This window comes from Dendrobates tinctorius, unplaced genomic scaffold, assembly GCF_039654945.1.
Source record: "Dendrobates tinctorius isolate UK_male_01 unplaced genomic scaffold, ASM3965494v1 ptg000326l, whole genome shotgun sequence".
Taxonomy (NCBI): domain Eukaryota; kingdom Metazoa; phylum Chordata; class Amphibia; order Anura; family Dendrobatidae; genus Dendrobates; species Dendrobates tinctorius.
The window spans coordinates 20736274-20762637 of record NW_027361993.1 but is presented as its reverse complement, the minus strand read 5'-3'; the positions used below and the strand labels follow the sequence as shown (position 1 = coordinate 20762637).

Sequence of the window (26364 nt, the reverse complement as noted above, 5' to 3'; positions counted from 1 at the left end):
ACTCACTATTCTGCTGGTGCCGTCACTGTGTACATACATTACATTACTGATCCTGAGTTACATCCTGTATTATACTCCAGAGCTGCACTCACTATTCTGCTGGTGCAGTCACTGTGTACATACATTACTGATCCTGAGTTACATCCTGTATTATCCTCCAGAGCTGCACTCACTATTCTGCTGGTGCAGTCACTGTGTACATACATTACTGATTCTGAGTTACATCCTGTATTATACCCCAGAGCTGCACTCACTATTCTGCTGGTACAGTCACTGTGTACATACATTACATTACTGATCCTGTACTGATCCTGAGTTACATCCTGTATTATACTCCAGGGCTGCACTCACTATTCTGCTGGTGTAGTCACTGTGTACATACATTACTGATCCTGAGTTACATCCTGTATTATACTCCAGGGCTGCACTCACTATTCTGCTGGTGCAGTCACTGTGTACACACATTACATTACTGATCCTGTACTGATCTTGAGTTACATCCTGTATTATACCCCAGAGCTGCACTCACTATTCTGCTGGTGCAGTCACTGTGTACATACATTACTGATCCTGAGTTACATCCTGTATTATACTCCAGAGCTGCACTCACTATTCTGCTGGTGCAGTCACTGTGTACATACATTACATTACTGATCCTGTACTGATCCTGAGTTACATCATGTATTATACTCCAGAGCTGCACTCACTATTCTGCTGGTGTAGTCACTGTGTACATACATTACTGATCCTGAGTTACATCCTGTATTATACTCCAGAGCTGCACTCACTATTCCGTTTATGCAGTTACTGTGCACATACATTACTTATCCTGTACTGATCCTGAGTTACATCCTGTATTATACCCCAGAGCTATACTCACTATTCTGCTGGTGCAGTCACTGTGTACATACATTAAATTACTGATCCTGAGTTACATCCTGTATTATACTCCAGAGCTGCACTCACTATTCTGCTGGTGCAGTCACTGTGTACATACATTACATTACTTATCCTGTACTGATCCTGGGTTACATCCTGTATTATACCACAGAGCTGCACTCACTATTCTGCTGGTGCAGTCACTGTGTACACACATTACATTACTGATCTTGAGTTACATCCTGTATTATACTCCAGAGCTGCACTCACTATTCTGGTGGTGCAGTCACTGTGTTCATACATTACTGATCCTGTACTGATCCTGAGTTACATCCTGTATTATACCCCAGAGCTGCACTCACTATTCTGCTCACACAGTCATTACATTACTTATCCAGTACTGATCAGAATTTATTGCCTGTATTATTATAAAAATATAGAATAACAATAAACTTGTCTTCGATGGAGCATTTTCGGCAGTAGCGGCCCGGGGGGAGCAGATGTCAGGGCCTTTCACCTAATGCTGTATTTCTATGGATCTGTTTATAGACCGGTCTCTAACCTTGTGCTGCTGCTTGGGTTCTCTGAAGAGCCAGTATCCTGCGAGGATTCATTTTGCATCCATCTTTCCCCATAAGGTGAGCTTTCCAAGCCTGTGAAACCGAGATTCAAGATTTTGCAGTGACTATCATTTTTTTTAATAAAAAATAAAATCTGTGAGCAGAGATTTGGATCTTCCTGGGGAGAACAATCACTAGAACGAAACTTGTCTATACCAATGAAGGTTTCCCTCTCTGCTTTGCCATGAACGTTCATACCTTGGATCTGATATTGGTCTAGTTCTGCAGCAAAACTAAATAGTTAAAAGTGTCCCATGTGTGGAGTCGGTGCTCCCTGATGCATGTAAGGAAACGTCAAAGACAAGACTCTCAGCAGGAATCTCCACTTGTTCAATAATTGGGCTTGCGGGGGCAGGGAAAGTGCATAAAGTAATAAAGAATACATTACTCCCCTTATAAACCTTCCACTTTCCAGTGCCGCTGCCCTCTGACAGCCTGGACAGAAGGGATGACATCAAAGCCTCCTTATGTGACTGCTCAGGTAGCGACTGGCTGCAGCGGTCATGTGATCATTGCAGCACAGTGGCCTTTCTGTGGCAGTGCTCACTGTAGCATCTTCTTCCAATGCAAGGAGATGGACGCCGCTGCTCCGCTGTTGAGAACTCTTCTCCTAGATAGGTCATCAATATCAAAGTAGTTGAGCGCTCCTTTAAAAGGTTTATCCAGGACTATTCGTTTTTAGGCCCATAGTAAAAAAAAAAATAAATATATAACAGAAAAGATCTCCTTCCGGGCTGCTCTGTCAACGGTGGAGGCTGCAGGCGTCACGCTGATTCATAGCTAGCAATTTGGTAGCAGGGAGCCGGCTGTCAGTCAGCATGACGTCGGCATTCACGACCCGAGCAGAGCGCAAGAGAAAACGTTGCTCTGCCAATGTGACGTTAGCGGAAGCCGCTAAATAGCCGACAGGAGCGGTCTGTGACCTCTCTGTCCCGGAAGAGATCGGCGCCGGGCACAACAGTCAGGTAGGTAGGTAGCAACTACCTTCTTGTTAGTGCTTAAACCCACAGTAAAAAAAAAAAAATACAGTCCTGAATAACCCCTTTAAGCTGTACGTGCATGCTCGGCTGAGCTGAGTGTGCATGTACGTAGAGAGGTTGGAAGAAACAGCTTTTCTCTAATGTGTGTGGCCATACTTTGGGTACGTAATTCATTTATATCAGGCCGGCTGGCAGACAATATACGCCCCGTCTGGATCGTCCACTGGATGAATGTATGACCTGGGTCACTGGAAAAAGAAAGTGGTGGCAGGTCGGCGGCATCATTCATACTTGTTATATCAGATATGAGGGAACTGGCGCTGGTGCAGCCCCTCTATGAAATGCGGGGGTCCTGGGTGTTAAAGTTGAACAGGATTTAGTTGCTGTAATCATTTTAATCCCCCTATCCAGCATCCACTTACTGCAGGGCTTGCTACATACTGACCTCGCCCACCAACCCTGCCTTCTAGAAATAGGTGTAAAATCAAAGGCTAGAAATGTACCCCCAGCCCACTCTGCCAAGGCCCCTTCACTTAATCTTTCTTGGAATCAGGCGAACTATCATGTAACAAAGAAATCCCCCTTCCTTCTGATTCTCTTTTCCAATTAAAGAAAAGCACAAGACGTGAAGGCCATGCTGGAATTTCAGCAGCGAGTGAGCACAACATGCCTTTATCTGAGATTATAACTCTGTGTCCTTTATTACAGGTGCTCTGGGGAGATCGCTTACAGAAGCATATAAAGCTGACGGAGAAATAAAAAGGGAATATTCATCTCCGTACGGGGTCCGCCATCCATTACAGTCATGCCAGCTGGCACTCTGTCCAGCGCGACGTACATCCATTAAAAAGAAAAACTATAACAACCGCAGAATGGTAACTAAGAAGCTAGAATTAAAGTGATGCCAGCAATCCCACCCAAATTTTGCCCTAGGGGGAGGCATTAGCTCCATCTAAGGCATTTCCTCAACCCCCCCCCAAAATTAAGACTAATATCGGCCGCACTCACCAATATCAACAGGTTCAGCGGACACTTGTGTATGGGGGTGCCAGCCGATCGTCTGAGCTGATCACACTCTGATCCTAGTGTCAGCTTAGTTTGATCACAGTGCGCTCCGATTCTATCGGATGAGGAGATGGAAAAAAATGTCTCCATCTTCTTCACTCGGTCAGTCCGTGAAAATTGGGACTGAATTCAGATGTCATCCGAGAGCGGTCTGACATTTTCCATGGACTCATTGACTTGCATGGTCGAATATCGAGGCAATTTTTTTCTCGGATAGCCTCTGTCAAGGAAAACATCGGACATTTGCATGGCCCCACAGACTAACACAGGACCAAAATTACGGTCATGTGCACATGCCCTTAGAAAGAGGATTTATTGTTCAGACTTCTAGGAAAGTTGTATACAGAAGCTTGATCATTCATATACCTGGGCAATTAAGATATATTTTTTTTTCTTCGTCATGGGTTGTCCTAAAAATAGAGGCATACTCGCCTGCTGTCATCCCCCTGGATCCCGTGCAGACGGCTCCGGTGGTCAGTGTCTGCTCTGGGAGTGAAGATTATGACGTTCAGATGTCACAGCACCTTCGTAGCCTGTGACTGGCTGCAGCGGTCCAATGTCATTGGATGTTTATTTAATGTTGTAGGCTTCAGAGGTCCTGTAATATCTGGACACTACAATCTTCACTCCCAGAGAGGAGAAAGTCCACCGAATCAGCCTCTCGTCATCACTCTGCATCCAGCAGGTTGCTCCTATCGTCGGTCGGTGTCTGCCCTGGGGTGAAGATTGCACCGTCAAGATGCCAAAGTCTGCGGCAGTCAGGTGACTGTAAGAGCGCGTCAGCAAAGAAACATCTACAGTAATTACACCCGACCGCTGCAGTCAGTCACAGACATCGGCGGTCCTGTAATATCTGGATGGTATTATTATTGCTTTAGGGAGTCAGCTCCAACCATGTGTGTAGTCAGCGCTGGATTCACCAGGTTCACGGGAGTTGGATACGCCGTCGGCGGCAGCTTTCCCAGAGATTACTACGCAATCAGCAGTGTTTTACAGAACTCAAGAGATTTTAGTAAGTCTCATACACACTGTAAAAAATATACATTTTCCGGAGCTGCAAAAGTGAAATCCGCAGCCTGTCAGCGTATCCTGCGGATGTACCCTCTGCATAGGATGACGCCTCGCCAATAATGATGAGCAAACGTGCTCGGATAACACACTGTCCTAGTATCTTGGCCGCGCTCGTACATTATGTTCGAGTCCCTGCAGTTGCATGAATCACGGCTGTTAGACAGACTGAACACATGTGGGGATTGCCTGTTTGTTAGGGAATCCCCACGTGTCCAGACAGTCTAACAGCCGCAAATCGTGCAGCCGCAGGGACTCGAACATAATGCACAAGCACTGCCATATGCTCAGATAAGACATTATATGAGCACATTCACTCATTACTACTTGCCAACCTTACCGGTGTCTGAGGCTCTGACTATTTTGCCACACATCAAGTCTTACATCAATGAGAGGTGTGCGAAATTATAAAAAAAAAAATGGCTGCTTCCCTGCAGATACAGCGGCCCCCTGGAGAGAGCAGAGCTGTATTTGGATGAGAGCAGAGAAATGTCTGGATGAGAGCGGTCATGTTTATTTAATGTCAAAAACTTCTTTGTCTACTTCATTTCAGTTACCTCTTCTCCTGGTGTGAAGTTTTCATGGCATAATGGGCAGCGATTTGCAACTTTTTCACCTTTAGCAGCTGTTAAAAAAATAATAGAAATACAATATCAGATGGTTTTGTGACTTGACTTGGTCTTAAAGCGGCTCTGTTATGCAATTACATTGATGGCCTAATTATAGTATCCTTTGCTAGTGGCAGTGGGACCCCAAGCAACCAGCCATGACCCCCTCCTTCATGTTTTGCACTGACACTGCAGGCTATCCTCCGTTCAGCTGCCTGTCTGGTACTTTATCTCTACCCCCATGGATTAGTCATTTTAAGGATAGAACATTCATAAGGTGATGGCATATTGCAAGCTATACTATCATTAGATAATCGGCAGTAGTCCCACTTCTGGAACCCCCACAGTTATAAAAATAAAGTGATTATTCAGCAATGTGTCCCCTTTACTGTTTTTACTGCAACACAGTGTCCCAGCCATCCGGAACAGTGTACAGGAACAGCTGTAGATCCATTAAAAGGGTTGTCCGAGACCAAATAATTTTTTTACTATGAGCCAAAAAACTAACAGGCAGGTAGTTGTTAACTAGGCGCAGTTCTAGCAGAAGCAACTTTTCCTCTTCCGGGCTGCTCTGTCGATGGAGCGTCACTGCCAACGTCATGCTGAACGACAGCCAGCTCCCCGCAGTAATGCCTCCTTCACACGACCTGATGATTCCTGTGCAGGAAAAACCAGTAGTGGTGATATCCGTGGTTTGCGTCCGTGTGTGCGTATGTGACATCCGTGTGCTGTTCGTTTGCTGTCCGTGTGTTACATCTGTGTGACAAGTACCAGCGCCAGGGAAGAAGCGGTACAGTTTGTGCTGTTTCCTGGCACCAGCCGGCTGCTGAAGGTCTGCTGGCCATGCTGATCACAGAGCGACCAGGAGACAATGATGGGCGTTGTACTAAGCAGCAGCTGCGCAAATCCTGTGTAAATAAATAAAATGGCGTGGGCTCCAGAACAATTTTCATAACCAGCAGGGAAAGCCTGTGGGTGCTGATGTTAATAATCTGGGACAATAGCCGTTTACTTAGCCTTTACTGGTGAATTTACGGGGAATCCTAGAAAAAAAAATGACGTAGAATTCCCTTATAAATTCAAACCAGCAAAGGCTAAACAGACAGCTGTGAGTTGATATTAACAGCCTGGAACTAGCCAGGGATATTGCCCCTCCCGAGGCTATCAACATCATCACTCAATCGCCTCAGAAATGGCGCATCCATTAGCCTCGCTCTTCCAACTTGCCTTGTGGCGGTCACAAGTGGGGTAATGCAGTTGGGGGGTTGATGTCACCTTTGTATTGTCAGCCAACATCATGCCCAGGGGTAAGCAATGGAGAGGCATCTATAAGACACCCCCATTATTAACCCCATAGTCATATTGTAAACACACAGCAAGAATAAAGTCCTTTATTTGAAATAATACAAAACACCCTGTTTAACACATTTATTTAAAAATAAAACAAAAACATTTTATGCCCATTCCATTGAAGCCCATGTCCCCTGTAAAAAACACAGAAAATAATTAACCATACGCTTACCTTATGCCCATTCCATTGAAGCCTGTATCCCCTGTAGAAAAAAAGCAAAATAATACACCACCATATCCCTCACCTATCCGACATACTGTCCCACGCTGTAATCCATCTCAATTATAACTGCTTTACAACCTGGATGGTGCCAAGATGCGACCGTCCAGCCTGAAGAGATACAATGATGTGCGGTGACATCATAGAGGTAACTGCTGGTCATTTTAGCTGCATTCCTACAATTCACTGGGAGCGTCACGATGAACTGTGGCGACCTCATTGTCTCAATGATGACAAAGCTGGCTGCCTTCAGTAGCCAGCTGGCACCAGAGAACAGCGTGAACTGTACCGCTTGTTCCCAGGTGCAGGTATGAGTCACATGGATGACACACCGATGTTACTTGTGTGTCAGTGTGCACGTGTGCAGCACGCATTGTCTGTGCTGTGTGAGGCAATGACCGGTGTCATATGTGAGGGCAGCTATGAATCCCTCAGGATGCGCTCAGAAGTGTATTAGATCCACTGGAGTGCCTTGTGGTCACAGCAGTATGCCTGTGAGTCACAATGCAAAATAAAAGTAAGCTGGAACCTGGTCAAGTTATTTGACCAAGGAATTGTTCAAGAAAACCCGGTATGGGCTTTTATTTTTGAAACGGACTGCAGGATGGTAGTGGGGTCAGTCTGTTTCCACCAGCCTGGACCTTACAAGTGGCAAATGGCCAGAGAGTCTAGTGGAGAGAAAAAAAACCCTGCAGGAGGGTTTGGGTGTGTCAGTGTTGGTCTTGGAAGCAGACCGAGCAGGAGGCTTTGTACAGCTCTTTCTGTGTGAGGCAACACAGAGCCAAAAGCCTGGCACCCTCAGCAGACATGGTGGTGCAGTTGCCCACAGCAATCAGTGGCGGACTGTTTGTTTTCCCAGAGGCGAACCGGAGGAACCGATTTTCTGTTTGTGAGTACGCTGTACATTAAACAAGACTTTATTTTGAACTTTCCTGGGTCACTGCCTTCTCATTGCACAGCAAGGACACTGCTGCATCACAGCTGCTAAAAAAAGAAAAACTGACGTCTGAGTTTTTCACACGGACCCACGGTCCGTGTGAAAAACCTGACATGTGCCACCATCATTGAACACAATGGGTGTGCTTATGTCCGTATTTGCAGTCCTTAAAAAAACTGTATGCATACGAACATACAAAATGAACATGTGAAAATGGCCTTTGGTAGCAGGGAGCCGGCTGTCAATCAGCATGACGTTGGCAATCAAGCCTTGTCAACAGAGCAGATCGGAAGGGAAGACGTTGCTCTATTGACGTGACGCCAGTGGAAGCCGCAGGATTGCCGGCAGGAGCGATTAGTTACCACTCTGTGTTGGCAGAGATCTGCGCTAGGCAAAACAGGCAGGTATTTAACAACTACCTGCCTGTTATTTTTTTATTTTCTTACTGTGGGCCTAAGAACTAACAGTAATGGATAACCCATTTAATGCCAGGAGGGTCCCTGTGCTGGTAAATAATGAGAGTGGGCACAGTGCTGAATCATGGCTTCTTCATTATCAGGATCTGTGGGGGGGGTTACTGAGGTGGGACCTCAACCAACAATAAAGGGGAGGTATATGGAGACTACTCCAAATGGATGAACACCCCAAAAATACACTAGAAATGGTTAAAATTAGAAACCGATGGAAAGAATGGACTTTTCTGATGCGCAAAAGATAGATGAAGTCATGACCCAATAATAAAGGCAGTGTTGTAAGGGAAGGTGTCCCTCGATACCAGAGCGTCAGATCTGACTACGTAAATTTGGCATGGCAGCAGAGTAACAGCGAAGGCAGCCGTTCGTTCACTCAGTCTATCATCTCAGAGAGGAATCATATCCACATCTTGACACCCGATTGTAGGACATAGACACTTTTCAGGAAAAAAAAAACCCAGATGTTTGTTTACTAGACGGAGCCTTATTAGTGGAAGAACATCGCTAATGCCTGAACTGGACCTCTCCTCCTGGGATCTCTCTCTTGATTGCCAACTAGTAACTATCATTGGCCTCCACAAGAAAAGTTGTGCAGCTGGTGGAGACATCTCATGTACATGGCACACCCAGGCCTTTGTGGATTCAGTCACAGTAACTGTAAGGACTTGGAATAATGTCCGCTTTGGATGAGGAAATTCTTTGGGATCAGTGCAGGAGCCACGCCTGTGATCCTTGTATGGCCGGTGGCAGGGAACCAGGGTGCCGGGCAAACTCAGCTGCCAGTTATAACGGTTAGCGCTTCAGTTTTTATGAGTTCCTATGTGGATAAAATTATTCATTTGACAACTCTAAGATGAAAAAAAAAAAATCATGTTGCACTGCTATGTAGGATGCAGACAACCTGACCATGGCACCGGGGAACACAAAGACCTCTACTGTTGTAATATGTCAGCAGCTTCCATGCAGTGCACAACATTGTCATTAACAGGACTGCACGTGCCAGATCAAGATAGCGAGAGGTTTATACAAGTCATGCAGGTTGTGCCCTTACTGCTGACATCAATTAATTTCGTGCTGACCCATTCCCTAGTGTAAGTATAGGGGGTAGCGACAAGTCACTAAGGCGGGTAGGTATAAGAATGAGGTTTATGAGAAGAGCCCGGGTATTGTAACTACTGAAAACACACACCGATAATAGTCCAGCAAGATGACCATCATCTCTGTGTTTAGGCTTTAGGGTAGCGCAGTGGTCACCTTGCTTGGCGATCAGTAATTCTACTGTCTACAGGTAGAAATACTGCCTCCATATCTATCTTTGTATACCATGTAGGCACAGATAGTGTTGTCTCCCTCTCTCTCTGTAAATAATGTAGACACATATAGTGCCACCACCTTGTGTCGCGGCAGTAACTTGCATGCCTCCTCAGTGCCACCTTTCTCCCTGTGGTCACTGCACTGCTTCTCCTCATGTCAGGAAGACTCGCTGAGTTTGGCTCTTGCAGCACTCCCCAGCACTGCTGCATCTGTATGCTGTTTTCACATGGGTATAGGGAGGTGTGACCAGATCCTGCAGGAAATTAACCCTGCTATGTCCTGCAGGGTTTGGGTTTCCCAGCCGATCACCAACCAGTGGGTGCTACATCAGGCAGTACCGCCCTCCACACCTTTGCCTGAGCTTTGGTTACGGTTTGCTGTTAGAATCATAGAATCGTAGAGTTGGAAGGGACCTCCTGGGCCATCTGGTCCAACCCCCTGCTCAAAGCAGGATTCGCTAAATCATCCCAGTCAGATGTCTGTCCAGCCTCTGTTTGAAGACTTGCATTGAAGGAGAACTCACCACTTCTCGTGGCAGCCTGTTCCACTCATTGATCACTCTATCTGTCAAAAAGTTTTTTCTAATATCTAATCTGTGTCTCCTCCCATTCAGTTTCATCCCATTGCTTCTAGTCTTTCCTTGTGCAAATGAGAATAAAGTTGATCCTTCTACAATGTGACAGCCCTTTAGATATTTGTAGACAGCTATTAAGTCTCCTCTCAGTCTTCTCTTTTGCAAACTAAACATTCCCAAATCCTGCAACCTTTCCTCATAAGACAGGGTTTGCAGACCGGTCACCATTCTGGTCGCTCTTTTCTGAACTTGCTCCAGTTTGTTGATGTCTTTTTTAAAATGTGGTGCCCAAAACTGGACACAATATTCCAGATGAGGTCTGACCAAAGAGGAGTAGAGGGAAATAATGACTTCACGTGATCTAGACTGTATGCTTCTGTTAATACATCCTAGAATTGCATTTGCCTTTTTTGCTGCTGCATCACACTGTTGACTCATATTCAGTCTGTGATCTATTAGTATACCCAAGTCTTTTTCACATGTGCTGTCACTTAGCCCTATTCCTCCCATTCTATATATGCTTTTTCCATTTTTATTGCCCAGATGTAGTACTTTGCATTTCTCCCTGTTAAAAACCATTCTGTTAGTTGCTGCCCACTTCTCCAGTTTATTTAAATCTTTTTGAATCCTCTCTCTCTCTTCTCTAGTATTCTCTGTTAGCATCTAGTTCCCAGTTAAGGTGTTTTATTATTTATCCCTCCTGTTACTGACTCATCCTGTCTGATCTCTCCGCTCCAGACGTCTGCTACGTATCCTGAAACAGTGCTGCCTGCCCCAACCCCAGACCATCTGACTACACTTCTATCTCACCCATCCTGTACCTCCAATACCTGCTCTGACCGGTGAGTCAGCTGCTGCAGGTTCAGACACTGAATTGGAATGGCACCTGGTGGCTATCCTGCGGCATAAGCCTATCCTCACCATCAGACCAGTTAGCCACTTGGTTACGCCACTCCAGGGTAAGCCTGGCCTGTGGCGCAGTGGGTGCACACCCACCAGCGTTACACTCTGTCTCGCTCTCTGTAAATAATATAGGCACAGATAGTGCACTCCCCCTGTGTCTATGTAAATAAAACCGGCACAAATAGCACTGGCCTGTCTCTCCTAAATACAGATAGTGCTGCCTCCCTATCTCTCTCTGTAAATAATTTAGGCACAGATAGTGTTTACATTACTTACAGAGAGACAATGTCGGTCTCTGTAAATGATACACTCACAGATGGTTCAGCTCACTGTCTCTCCCTTTATATGAAGTAAATACAGATAGTGCTGCCTCCCTGTCTCTCTTTGTACATCATGTAGACTCAGACAGTACTACCCCGTCTCTCCCTGTAAATCATATAGATTCAGATCGACAGGAAGACCGTACTATCTCTGTAGATAATGTAATCACCAAGAGTGTCGGCTTCCTGTCTTTCTCTGTTAATAATGGAAGCACAGATAGTGATGCCTCCATTTCTCTTCGGTCTTTCCCTCTGTAAATAACACAGGCACAGACAGTGCTGCCTCGCCTCTGCTCCTTTCTGTAGATGATGCAGGCACAAACAGTACTGCCTCCTGTCTGGCTTTGTAAATAATGTGTGCTGCCTCTCTAATTCTCACTCTGTAAATAATGTGCGCCGATACGGTCGCCTCCCTCTCTGTAAACGATGTAAGCACAGATAGCAATTTACAGGGTGAGACTGGGCAGTACTAACACACCTCTCCAGTGTATCCCACGCTCCGTTTCCTTCCCCTGAGTTTTCTGCCTTCTGCTGTGCTCCATGTGGAGTTTTGCAAGTTTCCCAGCATGGATCAATGTCCTCATCTCCCTAAACCTATTTAAGACCCATTTAGACCTAAACCTGTGTCTTGGGATGGTTTCTCTTGTAGTATGTTTTGCGTGCTCCACCATCTGTGCTTTTTGTGTGTGTGTTTTCATTCATCCCTACTGGTATCCTCTGTATTTTTCCTGCTGCTCCTGAGATTGCTGTGTGTGCCAAGTCCTCGCTACCCAACCCACCTGCCTTCCTGCTTGTTACTCCAACCCCCTGGATCCGTGTGCCCACCTGGAACCTCACCTGGTGAACATACATTAAATGAAGTAAATACAGATAGTTCTCCCTCCTTGTCTCTCTGTAAATGATATAGGAACAGATGCACACTGAGTAAAAACGAATATATGTATGTAGGTACAGACAGTACTGCCTGTGTCTCTCCCTACAAATGTTGTAGTCATTGATAGTACTGCCCAATGTCTCTTCCTGTAGCTGATTTAAATACAGATAGGAAGGAAGAACTCTCTCTTTAGGTGCACCATATAGACATAGCGCTGCCTCCCTGTCCCCACCTGTAAATAATGTTGGCACAGATAGTGCTGCCTCCCTGTCTCGCTCTGTAACTAATGCAGGCATAGATAGTGCTGCCTCTCCCCACCTCGCTCTGTAAATGATGTAGACACTGATAGTAGTGCCTCGTCTCTCACTGTAAATTGTTAATACACCTGTCGCGGGAATCCCAGGCTCCATTTTTTTCCCCTGAGTTTGCTGCCCTCTGCTGTGCTCCACATTATATTTTACAAGTTGCATAGAGTGGATCATCTCCCTAAACCTATTTAAGACCCATTTATACCCACACCTGTGTCTTGGGATTATTTCTTTAGTAGTATGCTTGGTGTGCTCCTAGTATGCTTGGTGTGCTCCACCATATGTACTTTTTATGTCTGTGCTTGCATTCATCCCGGCTAGTATCCTGTTCATTCATCCTGCTGCTCCTGAGATCCCTGTGAGCGCCATCAACTCGCTGCCTAAGTGCCTACTTAGTACAACAACACCCAGGGTCCATGTGCCCACCTGGAACCAAGACTTTAGAGGATCCATCTTACCTGGTGAGCCTAACACAAATTATGTAAATACAGATAATCTACCTCCTTGTCTTTAGGTAAATGATATTGGCACAGAGTGTACTCCGTGTAAAAATGAATACATGTACTGCATGTAGGTACAGACAGCACTGCCTGTTTCGTTCCCTGTAAATGATGGTTGCAGAGATGTTGCTCCCTCCCCATAAATGCCCATGATTATGTTCCATGAGCTGATGTCTCTTACTGGAAATATAGGATAGCAATCTTGTATAGAATGCTGAGACACGAGTCATCTTTCACTTCCATAGTTGCACTGTAGGTTCTGCTGTCTGTCGGTGACCACATAAACAGATCACAAGAGCTGCACCCAGACAATATACCACTAATATATACGGCCAATTTAAGGAATCTTCTCTCACTGCTTGGCCTTTTAGATCTTCTTGATTATCGGTTACCGTCTGAGCTCAGGTGGATCATTTCTTGGGGATCTTGTGAGCAGGTAGCATTAATACATAAGAAAGTATAGCACAAGGCAAGCTAATCAGTTTACAAAATCCCATTCGCATATAGCAGAAAAAAAAGGAGCAGGTCATATAATTTGTGGATTTATTCCAAACCAAACACTCTGCTGTGGGTTTGCAGCAATAAATCAAAGTTTCCAAAGCGCTTGAAGAGGACTGATCCCTGCTAATTGCTAGACTGAAGTTAGGAATTTGTTGTGCAACTTCATTTTCTGTTGGCTCTGAACAACTTCCTGGTGGCTGCATTACTATAGAGGTTAATAGAGATGAATGGATCAATTCGCACCACTCCGGTCCATGTTTCAGGTCAGTGCTCTCTAGCAGTGGACAGGAGGTGCAAGAATTTCCTTACCCTCGGGGGTCCCAGGATCTGCTTATGATTTGCCGAGCTGGCGCATCGTTACCAGACAGCATTGACCTGTACCATCGGTGCGTAAAGCGATCTGCTCACCCCTAGAGGCCACTCATGTGGCCACCTGGAGAAAGATGACCAGTGCTGGGCAGATCGTGTAGAGGCTTTAGTCTAGTGGTATGGAGATATGGGTACATTCACACAGTATCTCGGGAGGAGATATCTACATATACCTCTGACATGTACAACTGTATAAGCATAGATATCCAGGGTAAAAAGAAGAAAAAGTACACCATAAGTAGTAAAAAAGAAACTCTTTCAGCGTCCGTCAGGCGAATTGGATCCAATGCATATATTTAACATATACATCAGGAGCATTCAAGCGCTAGGGCAGTAATATTGCACCCTAAGGCCTGTTTCACACATCAGTTTTTTTGTGTCAGTTAAAATCCGCCAAAATGGCAGAAAGCGGATCCGTTGTTAACTGATGTGAACGGATGCCACCGGACCGTTTTTTTTGACGAATCTGCGGAATGAAGAATTTTAAAGGAACCACTGCCCGGGAAGGAGAGATAGAGAGAGAGAGGGAGAGAGAGAGGGAGAGGGAGAGGGAGGGGGAGAGGGAGAGAGGGAGACAGATTGACGGATCTGCAAAAAAACGGATCCAACGGATGGCCATCCGTCAAGATCCGCCGGTAATGCAAATCAATGGGGAAAAAAACGGATCCGCCAAAAAAAAATAAATGGCGGATTCGTTTTTTTTGCAAAAGCGGCGGATTTTGACTGATGGTCAAAAAAGTAAGTGTGAAACAGGCCTAAGTCATATGCCCTCGACATCCTGGATAAGAAAATCCAAGCGGGTACTTACGGTTACAAGTCTTGGCCTTGACATGCTCTAGTAAGTGATCCTTAGATATGGCTTCAGTGCAGCGCTGGCATTTGCCAAACAGGTCTTTGTGGTCACACTCGGTCAGAAGGTGATCTGTCAGACTGGCAATTTCCACAACCTGGTTAAGAAATAGAGAAATTATATAGGAGTTTTGTATGACATATTGATGAAGAGACCACATGACAGATGTCTTGTCAGCCAGGGACAAGAAGCCATTTAGTAGTAAAAAATCCAGCACCAAGAGGTTGCACTCCAATGAACTTTATTCCAAAATCTTCATGTAAAAGCAGACACAACTGACAATAGAAAAAAATGGCAGAAATAGCAGAGGTCTCAGACACCGGTTTACATGTTTCAGGGTCAGATATGCCCTTTAGTCATAACCTAGTGTTATACCCAGTGAGTCAGGGTTTTATATTCACCAAGGATTCAAAAAACCTCGCCCCCATCACACGGTCCAGATTTTTCACACCCACAAACATTAAAATACAAACTTAAAACCAACAATATGATGCTATCATTAAACACAATCAAAAGGTCAGTGAACAATATTAATAAAAAAAATAAAACTGTGCGCTTATTTAAACTGGTGGGATGGGTGGTCTCCATCATCCATAGTTTCCTTGCGGAAAGAAGTAGTTTTTACCTTATTACTGTCATCCACACGGATCAATAGGTCCAAAAAACTGATGTTGGTTTTATTAGGTGTGGGTAAAAAAAGGTTACAGTTATTATTCAGATAACTCATGAATTTGGGAATATCAGACACGTCAGCAGACCAAATAATAATCATGTCATCCATATATCTAGCATAGCTGAATATACGAGACTGGAACGGATTGTTTTCAGAGAAAATGTTTGCATCATACCACCAAGACACAAGATATTCACAAATTCCGCATACTTCTTTCCGCAAGGAAACTATGGGTAACACCAATTTGAGAGCTGATATCTGCCATCCCAGACATGTGAGGGTTAATATTCCAAGGGGAGAATTATACTGATCCAAAAGAAACTGCAGTGACCATGAATCCTATATTCAAGAGAGAGAAGAAATCTATGCACGTTTGAGGGAAAGAGGTTATCAGAATTGGTCTTTGGAAAAAGAAAAAAAGAACTGGAAAAAATTCACAGAACCGACATGGTAAAATTCCCCAAAAAAAGACTAAAAAAACAGGAGAATCAAAAACCCATATATTTGTCACCACCTATAGCAAAGAATACAAGCAGATAAAGATGATTATCAAAAAATACTAGCCAATACTCGAAGGCGATCCTGCTTCAGGAAGGGTGTTTATTTTGGCAAATGTGGAGCATGCAAATATGCAGTGAATACCAAGCAATTTGTTAAGAAAGTGAGGTCTGAAAGAATGGTTATTCTTGACTTTATGAATTGCAGTAGTACATATATATATACACACACACAGCTCTGGCAAAAATTTAAGACACCACTGCAAAAATTTTCATTTTGTCTGATTTTTCTCTTTATAGGTATATTTTTTAGTAAAATGTAAATTGCTCTTTTATTCTATAAACTGCGGACAACATGTTTCCGAATTTACAAGCATTACATTTTGTATTTATTTTAAGAAAAAGAGAAATGGCCAAAATAACAAAAAAATGCAGTGCTTGCAGACCTCAAATAATGCTAAGAAAACAGGTTCATAATCATTTAGAAACAACAGTACTAATGTTTTAACTCGGGAAGAGTTCAGAAATCAATATTTTGTGTAATAACCATGATTTGTAATCACAGCTTTCATGCGTCTTGGCATGCTTTCCACCAGTCTTTCACACTGCTTTTGGGTGACCTTATGCCGCTCCTGGTACAAATATTTAAGCAGTTCTTCTTTGTTTGATGGCTTGTGAATATCAATCTTCCTCTTGATTACATTCCAGAGGTTTTCAATGGGGTTCAGGTCTGGAGATTGGGCTGGCCATGACAGGGATTTGATGTGGTGGTCCTTCATCCACACATTGATTGACCTAGCTGTGTGGCATGGCGCATTGTCTTGCTGGAAAAACCAGTCCTCAGAGTTGGGGAAAATTGCCTGAACAGAAGGAATAAACTGTTTTTCCAGGATAACCTGGTATGCGGCTTGATTCATACTGTACGTCCTTTGCAAAGATGGAGGCGACATGACGCTCACTGTATGCCTCTGCTAGTAAAGGCAGAATTGAGCCCTTCTTTTCCTCTCTCAAGACTTTTCTTTTCAACTCCTTTGACATGGTTAAAAGTTATTTTTCATTCCTATTACTTTTGGGATATTACTAGCACTTGTTTTGTCATCCAACTTGTCCTACTGCAAGAGGATTGTGAACACCACAGCAGGGTTTTTTATACTTTCCTTCGTTAAATAAGATTTGGTTCAGGTGCTCACCTAATCAGAAGCACATTAAGTAGAATAAGGTGTACTCTGGTTGGAATTCAACTGACACTGGAATGGAATGGCTGTCAGACATGTAGAGAAGCTGATTTTTATAAAACTGTGCAGTGGTCTCTTAGTTTTTGCCACAGCGGTATATGGTTACCTGCAATATTTGTGCTCTCTCCTATATAGGCTGCACAACACGAAAACTCCGGCAGCGCATCAGTGAACACCTTAGGGATTCAGTGAACAGAGATGCATCTAATCCCTCTAATGTATCGAAACATTTTTATCAAGTGCACGGTGGTGATTTGAGCGGTTTCCAGTTTTTCGGAATGGAAAGGGTCAGTAAGCTCAGAAGGGGTGGAGCTTGGCAACAAAAACTTCTTAGCCAAGAAACCCATTGGATCCTGATGATGGAGACCACCCATCCCACCGGTTTAAATAAGCGCACAGATATAATATTGTTTTATTAACACTGTTCACTGACCTTTTGACAGTGTTTAATGACAGCATCACATTGTTGGATTGTAAGTTTGTATTTTTGTACTGGTAAAAGCCTTTTAATGTTTGTGGGTGTGAAAAATCTGAACCATGTGATGGGGGGCTGTTTTTTTTTAGGAATCCTTTGTCAATATAAAACCCTGACTCACTGATATAACACTAGGTTATGACTAAGGGGCATATTTGGCCCTGAAATGTGTAAACCGGTGACCGAGACCTCTGCTATTTCTGCCATTTTTTTTATTGTCGGTTGTCTCTGCTTTTGTATGAAGATTTTTGAATAAAGTTCATTGGAGTGCAACCTCTTGGTGCTGGATTTTTTACTACTTGTTGGATTTTCCTGGGAAGGCAGCCATGCACAGGGTGGACAGGTGAGCTGAAAGACTTTTATTTACTCGACAAGAAGCCATTTACCTGCTTGCAGTATTCACAACGTTTCAGCATTGGGCACTGCTTCCAGTAATGGAGATCCAAGCCTTCCTCTGTGAACGACGCATCTCTTTCCCCACAGAAGATGCATAAACTGCAAATAGGACACATATGTCAGAGCTGTAATCAGTCTCTGTACACACTGGGCCCCAAATATTATATATACCCAGGGGCACCGTGGGGATAATTTCATAGAAAGCCAGTTAAGCCACCAGATGTTACTGGTGCGAGAGTATTCATGTTTCGCCAACTCCTCATATGATGTCAGCCACAGACTGGAGGATAAAGGACCTCAGAAATAACTGAAGTACCTAAAGGGAATCTGGTTGATCAAAACTCAAGACTCTAGGACCACTGAGCCGCCTATAACCTGTGCTCTGACATAATGGCAGATCAATGTTTCGCCAGAGTCTGCAGTCGTCCAAACGGGAAACATCGCTTACAAGCATTTAAAAAAAAAAAAAAAAAGCCATGAGCAATGGTCACCCATCCATTTCGGGAAGACTTTAATTTTATGTGTATGACCAGCTTTAGAAGTGATGGCATGTTGCTAGGATATCCCATCAGTTTCTGATCTGTGATGGTCCAACTCCAAAGATCACCGACATACAATAATTGGGCTCCTGTGCCCTTTTAAGGGCCATTCCAATTTCAACTCATCATGGCAGAGATAGGAATAACTCTGTCCACATCAGGCCACAGGAGACCACATAAACAACCGAGTGCGGCCGAATTACCGTACATTGCTATAACTCCTGTATTCAGATCTCTGTCATGAAAGGCTAAGATAAAGAGGACCTTTGACTGGATTTTTAAATTTAAACTGTGTACCTCCTCCAATTTCTGCTGATTATTGAACTGCTTTTCTTTTTCTTCTCTGCCGCTCTGTTGTAAAGTTGTGTCCCCTGGTAATAATGGTGTAAAGTTTCCCTTCCTGGGCGTGTACCACAGAACTTTTCTGTGGGCATTTGCTTATTCTCTTCAGATGTAAACCAATCAAAAAACAGCCACGCCCACACAGGAGTTCTGTGGTACATGCCCAGGAAGAGAAAACTTGCATCATTATTACCAGGGGACATAACTTTGGAACAGAGGGACACAGAAAAAAAGAAAAACTGTTCTATAATTAGCAGAAATTGGAGGAGGTACTCCCTTTAAATGCAGAAATCTGGTGAAAAGTCCTCTAAATACGTAGAAGAGCAGGGTCTAAAAATATTCAATTGAGAATCAAAGAACATTGGACAGGTGACCTTTTCATATTTGCATTTCCCCCATGGTAGGCCCAAGTTATTGGGATATTATAATAAGCTGCTAGAAGAGGAAGATTATATACGTGCGTAGATCAATACATTCCTAGAATAGTTTACTTTAACTTCTCTTACAACCCATTACGTACACAGAGACAAATCTTAACGGCTTGTGCTTTTATCTTCTGGACAGCTGCTATCAAAAAAAGCAAATATTGGACTTACTTATCTAAGTAGTTATTAACAGACGATTGGTCATCAAGGGTTTCGCTGCTTGGAGACATCAATAGTTTCTTGCCACGGTCATCTTGAAAAATAAAGTAAATGGAAAAAATATAAAAAGGTAAGGAGATAATTTCATAAATTATTTTCAAACTTCAACCCTAAAAAGACAGTTTAACTTTTTTATCATTAATTTACAGTATTTCTAGCACAAAAAAATACCCCTTCCATTATTTTTTACTTCCATGTTAATGCTGCTGAGAATTTACATTTACATTTACACGCCCCCGCAGGCCACCCAATCACACGCGATGCAGCTCCGCTCTAGCTCCACTCACTCCGACAAGCTCTGCCCACTCTGGCCGACCGAGCTAGGCCACGCCCCTGCAGGCCCCCAATCACATTCACTGCACCTCTGCCCACTCCGGCCAAACTAACAATCTGCGCACCTCTCTCTCCTGGTCCCGGCGTCACCGCGTGTGGTGCATGGAGAGCGGGGATGTGGAGGAAGACAGTGGGGCTGTAGAGGGAGAGAGCGGGAGAGCAGGGCTGTGAAGGAAGAGAATGGGGCTGTGGACGGGGAGAGCAGGGCTGTGAAGGAAGAGAACGGGGCTGTGGAGGGAGAGAGCGGGAAAGCAGGACTGTGAACGAAGAGACCGGGGCTGTGGAGGGAGAGAGCGGGACAGCAGAGCTGTGGAAGAAGAGAACGGGGCTGTGGAGGGACATGGATGTAGCGTGCGGGTGCGGAGGGATAGAACGGGACGGCGGGTGGAGAGCGGGGCTGCGGAAGGAGAGAGCGTGATGGCGGGTGGAGAGCGGGGCTGTTAAGGAAGACAGCGGGACCCACAGTTAAGTACTATGCCCAGGCAACGCCGGGCTCTTCAGCTAGTACTAAATAATAACAACATGTTATAACTTCACTGGAACATTTTTTACAGTGTGTAAATGGCAAACATTGATCAGCAGCAGTAGCATGACATTATAGATGAGAAGACTCAGTTAGAACAGACTGTATTGTAAACTGCCAGAGGAGTCAAAAGACTGATTTTATTGTATACAAAGTCTACCCTCAGAAACGTAAATTCACAGCAGCACAAAGCTGGGAGAAAAAATGATAAAATGGATATTTTTATTTGTGCTAAAAGTACTGTAAATTAAAAAATACATTTTTTTATTGTATAAAAACTGTCCTAATTACCTACATTATGCAATGATGTACACTAAAATACTTTACCTCTCTGGTTCTCCATTCCCATGTGACCGCTCCTCTTCTTTGCTCATCAGAGGTACAGTTAAGAGGAGAGGAGGTACTTCTTTCAATATAAGCTTATGAAGCTTCATAATGAGTCTCAATAATCTGATACTGAAAAAGCGATGTACGGTTCACACACAAGTCTCTGTCTGAGCTGGTTAGTCTGTTTGCAAGTCAACTGGGCTAGAAGAGGACCGATGTGGTGTTGGAAATTGGAGAAGACGGCGATCTATATGTATTTTAATGCACTTACACATCATTACATAGATATTTAGGACTGATCTATTTCTATAATTGTCTAGTAATGTTTTCATTTCCTGTTCTGTCCAGATGTCACCATATCCCAGAATTCCAAGTGGAGGAAGTTCACCGACCGCCATATTGAGACACGCAAGTGATGGGTGTCTTAATATGGAAACTGCTGCTGGTACCAACCTATTGCACGGTACCACCAGTGGAACACCGTCACACCACACACGCTATACGACGTACGCACCACACACACACAGACTCACGCAGCTTCTTGTATGGTACCACCAGTGGAACAAAGTCGCACTGCGCCTGCGCGAATTCCGCGCAGGGAATCATTCGGCTGATCCCGGCGGCAGATGCGCGACGTGTCTACAGGCAGAGGAAGCCGGTCACATTAAAGGGGTTCTCCCACGAACAGAAGTTCATTTTAAAAATTGTCTGTGTCTGACCGTGTATGGAGCATACTACTTCTCCTGGGCAGTGGAGGAAGGAAAAGACAATACTGACATTACAACAGGGGATCACAGGATTCATTTTGTGAGGCAAAATATTTCACTGACTGTTTTAAAACAATATTTTACCTCACAAAATGTATCCTCTGCGATCTCCTGCTGTAATGTCAGTATTGTCTTTTGCTTCCTCCACTGCCCAGGAGCTGTGATATGTTCTGTACACGGTCAGACACAGGGGTGAGAGAGCACAGGGGGGGAGACAGCTCAGACAGGACAGCACATGAGGGGAGAACACAGGAGATAGACAGCAGACAAGAGGGATCGCACATGGGGTAGACAGGTCAAAGAAGAGAGCACAGACGGGAAAAGTAAGCACATGGGGAAAGAGAGAGTGGATAGGTGGGTGAGCACATGGGGGGGGGGAGAGATTCTCAATGCTGCAAAGCCGGCCCCCATCGTGACATTACCGCCTCCATCTAGTTACAAAATAAACATTTCAATCTGCCATATTCTTTCAGGAAGCACTGTTTTTTCTTTATAACTAGACCTGATTTTTGATTGTCTATCCCATTCTGCATTTTATTCCCCTACACTCTATCAATTCTAGGATGCATCACCAAACCATGTCATGTGCGGAACCATCTCTGCTTGCTGAGGATGAGGGACACGGATCATTCAACTTTTTATATTCCCCCAAGTAACCTAATAGATGACACATATAATGTCAGAGAAGCTGAAGTGGGATCTCCTCTATTATAAATGCATGACAGGAGCTGTTTAATCATAATCACGAACTGTGATAGAAGTTTCTGTCATCCGCTGTGGAGAAGTTATGTGGTGTAGTTCATGCAAATTTCAAAAAACAGGAACTTCTGGGGTTTATTCACTGGGAGAAGAGAAAGGTATGTAATTCCCAGGGCGGACATCAAGAGATCACATGACCTAACTGAAGAGAAAATGGCCATGACTTTTCAGCTAGGAAGGAACAACTCCACAACGTGATATTAGTTAAATTATATAGAATGGGGGACTAGTTACAGAATGAATTAAAAAAACAACCTGTAGTGTTACTTTAAAGGTGATACGATCCTTTTATAGGGTATCTGTCATAAAGAGTTACCCTGCATGTATGGGCCCGCAGGGCTTTGAAAGCTAAACCAATCGACACCTTTATATCTTCTATCTTTTGTTGTATTCCCAAAGAATCAGCATTTAATATCATATACAAATGAGACATTAAGTGCTCTGGGTGTGAGAGAGCACTTAATTGCTGTCAGGTCACAAAAGCACAGCAGTGGGCTCAAAGTTGAAAAATGGAGCAACTTTATTCACATATTGAGTTGCCTATTTTTCTATGTAGATTTCGATCTAACTAGGAGACGTGTTTCGCCATCATTGCGGCTTGCACAATGTCTTTTAGCAAGATTCCCTGTAGACTAGGACATCGGCACACTGCCTCCGAGAGCAGGAACATGGTCTCTATGAGCGGATACCCTAAATAAATGACCCACGGCTATGTCCTATCCTCTGTTTCTCTGCCTCAGACGTCTTTCTCCCTTAGTTTTGGTGCTGTTGTATTTTGTACGTTGGCGCTTAGCAACATTCTACGACAAATAAAATCTGTTATTCCAAAGGCAATAAAATGAGATTTAATCCAGAAACACCTATGTCAGCGCCTCTCATCTCATCATCCTGGCACATTGGCAGGGAGCAATCCACAAGCCAATGAGTGTATATTAGGCTCCCTGGTGCCCAGACAGCTATGCCAGACCCATTTTCAAACATGGCAATGAACCCCACTGACCTATAAAAGAGGTCTGTCAAATATCCGGTATTATTGGTGGCATACCTATAGACTGCACTGTTCTTGAGAACCTTCATTGCAGGTATATCAGACAAACATTGTGTGTCGCTATGTTCCGAGACCCCTAATTTTTTCTTATTTTCCCGTTCATGAAGTTCTAAAATGGATCTTTTTTTTTCTGAGGGACAAGTTGTCATTTTCATTTATACTATTTTGGAATGACTATAACTTTCTGATCACTTTTATTTAATTTTTCTTTTGGGGAGTTGGGATTGGGAAAAAAGGCAATATCAACAATAATTTTAATACAAAAAAAATGCTGTAGCTTCTGAAACACAGGGTCGACCTTTCTGAAACTTACATACTTTGGTCCATGAGAAGTGAGAGTCCAGTTAACCTCAGAGACAGGAAACCTCCTCGCGCCGAGTGGTCTTACTGACTTGTGAGACTGACTTGACGGGAAGGGCAGTCTCCAATGAAGGAAAACATGCAAAACAGAAGCCGCGGAGACACCATCACATGTTTCTCAACGCAAGCAATGACCAGCCAGGTCTTTGTCCGGGAAGGAACAACCACGGGAAGGGCAGTCTCCAATGAAGGAAACCACCTATGCCAAAACATGGTATCCATCCACATACAGCTGTTTCGGGGTATTGCCCCTCATCAGTGTGGAGTAGGAAACTGGCTGGTAGGAGCAATGCCTAGTAAAAAGACTATGAAGAGGAGGATGAATGAACTCATGGAGATCAACATCCGACACCATGGCATAGGTGGTTTCCTTCATTGGAGACTGCCCTTCCCGGACAAAGACCTGGCTGGTCATTGCTGGCGTTGAGAAACACGTGATGGTGTCTCCGCGGCTTCTGTTTTGCATGTTTTGCATATTTCCCATAAGGGATGGGGGCAGTGCTCTAGAATCACTGCGTTGAGAAACACGTGATGGTGTCTCCGCAGTGTCGGATGTTGATCTCCATGAGTTCATTCATCCTCCTCTTCATAGTCTTTTTACTTGGCATTGCTCCTACCAGCCAGTTTCCTACTCCACACTGATGAGGGGCAATACCCCGAAACAGCTGTATGTGGATGGATACCATGTTTTGGCATAGGTGGTTTCCTTCATTGGAGACTGCCCTTCCCGTGGTTGTTCCTTCCCGGACAAAGACCTGGCTGGTCATTGCTTGCGTTGAGAAACACGTGATGGTGTCTCCGCGGCTTCTGTTTTGCATGTTTTGCATATTTCCCATAAGGGATGGGGGCAGTGCTCTAGAATCACTGCGTTGAGAAACACGTGATGGTGTCTCCGCAGTGTCGGATGTTGATCTCCATGAGTTCATTCATCCTCCTCTTCATAGTCCAATGAAGGAAAGACCTGGCTAGTCATTGCTTGCGTTGAGAAACATGTGATGGTGTCTCCGCAGTGCTGGATGTTGATCTCCATGAGTTCATTCATCCTCATTTTTCACAGTCTTCTACTAGGCATTGCTCCTACTGGCCAGTTTCCTACTCCACACTGATGAGGGGCAATACCCCGAAACAGCTGTCTGTGGATGGATACCATGTTTTGGCATAGGTGGTTTCCTTCATTGGAGACTGCCCTTCCCGTGGTTGTTCCTTCCCAGGGAAAGACCTGGCTAGTCATTGCTTGCGTTGAGAAACATGTGATGGTGTCTCCGCGGCTTGTGTTTTGCACTGGATTGTAAGGCGCACACCAAATTTTGAGGAGAAAAAAAAAAGTTTTTTTCCTAAGAAAATGCTGGCGCTTCTTATAATCCATGCGTCTTATTGCTTACCGGGGTGGTGGCTGCGGTGAAGCGGGGTCTCAGGGTCGCTGCTGGTGGAGGCAGGAGTGGAGTGATGCTGCGGACCCCAGACTGGGATAAAGTGTTCGGATGTGCGACGCTGCGGGTGTTCGGTGGTGCTGGGACTCCGTCGACATTTTGTAAAAGCTCGCAGCCCCCCATGGTTTACTAGGAAGTGGACTCTGGGAAAATGGCTGCCAGGGGCGGCGCATGTGCAGATTGAGATCTTGCCACTGCATAGTAAACCATGAAGTGCGGGGGCTCGCGCCTTTCACAAAATGTTGGCGGAACCCCCACACCACTGAACACCCGCAGCGTTGAACATCCTAACACCCCCTCATCCCAGCCTGCAGCAACGCTCCACTCTTGCCTCCTCCAGCAGCGATCCTGGGACTCTGCTTCACCGCGACTGGTAAAGTGTATTCGCATTATTAGACGCACCCCCATTTTCCCCCCAAATTTGGGGGGAAAAAGTGAGTCTTATAATCCGAAAAATACGGTTATGTACAGTCCAAATTTCAGTAAAATTGACAGTCTCTTTTAGAAGTTGTAGCAATTTTTCTAGGTAAAGTAGCAAATGATTAAATCTGTAGTACAAAAATAATATATATTTATGTCTTCAGATTTTTTAATGTAACAAATAGGAAAATAGCTTACTCACCGATAACGGTGTTTCTCGGAACCCATGACAGCACCACGGAGAGAGGGGGTCCGCCCATCAAGGACAGGAACCTACAGATAAAAAGGCGGCACCTCTCCTCCGCCCCCAGTTGGTTACAGAGCATCAGAGGGTCTCCCGGTTAGTTAACAACAAAAGTATATACATAACATTATAATATTGCATATTATGGAGAAGCACCGTGTCTAAACAAAAACACTGCACACATTAAACCGTGCTCACCGCACACGTGAAGGGGGGGGGGGGGGAAAGCGGGTGCTGTCATGGGTTCCGCGAAACACCGTTATCGGTGAGTAACTAAGCTATTCTCTCTCACCCATGACAGCACCATGGAGAGAATTTCAGAGATTGGTAGCTTAGGGAGGGACCACCGCCTGAAGGACCCTTCTCCCGAAGGTCAGGTCAGACGTTGAGGCTAGATCTAAACGATAGGGTCTGAAAAGGTGTTGCCCAGGTGGCCGCCTTACAGATCTGTTCTATCGATACCTCTGATTTTTGTGCCCATGAGGTCGCCATTGCCCTTGTAGAGTGAGCTTTTAACCCCTCCGGGATGGCAATCCCACTGGATTAATACGCCAGGGCAATCGCATCCCTTATCCACTTTGCTAGGGTACTCTTGGATGCCTTGAGTCCCTTCCGATGTCCCTGGAAACACACAAAGAG

General features: G+C 44.6%; 1 protein-coding gene across 4 annotated transcripts in view; it reads right to left on the bottom strand.

The window, feature by feature from the left end:
- Positions 1–26364, bottom strand: part of CEP104 (centrosomal protein 104) — a 120843-nt gene that overhangs the window by 3715 nt on the left and 90764 nt on the right. For all 4 annotated transcript variants that reach the window (XM_073561805.1, XM_073561803.1, XM_073561801.1 and 1 more), the window contains exons 17-21: positions 19467–19548; positions 17980–18088; positions 14672–14810; positions 5170–5237; positions 1442–1532 (exon numbers count right to left, since the gene is read on the bottom strand). In XM_073561805.1, coding sequence (XP_073417906.1) covers positions 1442–1532; positions 5170–5237; positions 14672–14810; positions 17980–18088; positions 19467–19548 — 489 coding nt within the window. The remainder of the gene's footprint in view (positions 1–1441; positions 1533–5169; positions 5238–14671; positions 14811–17979; positions 18089–19466; positions 19549–26364) is intronic.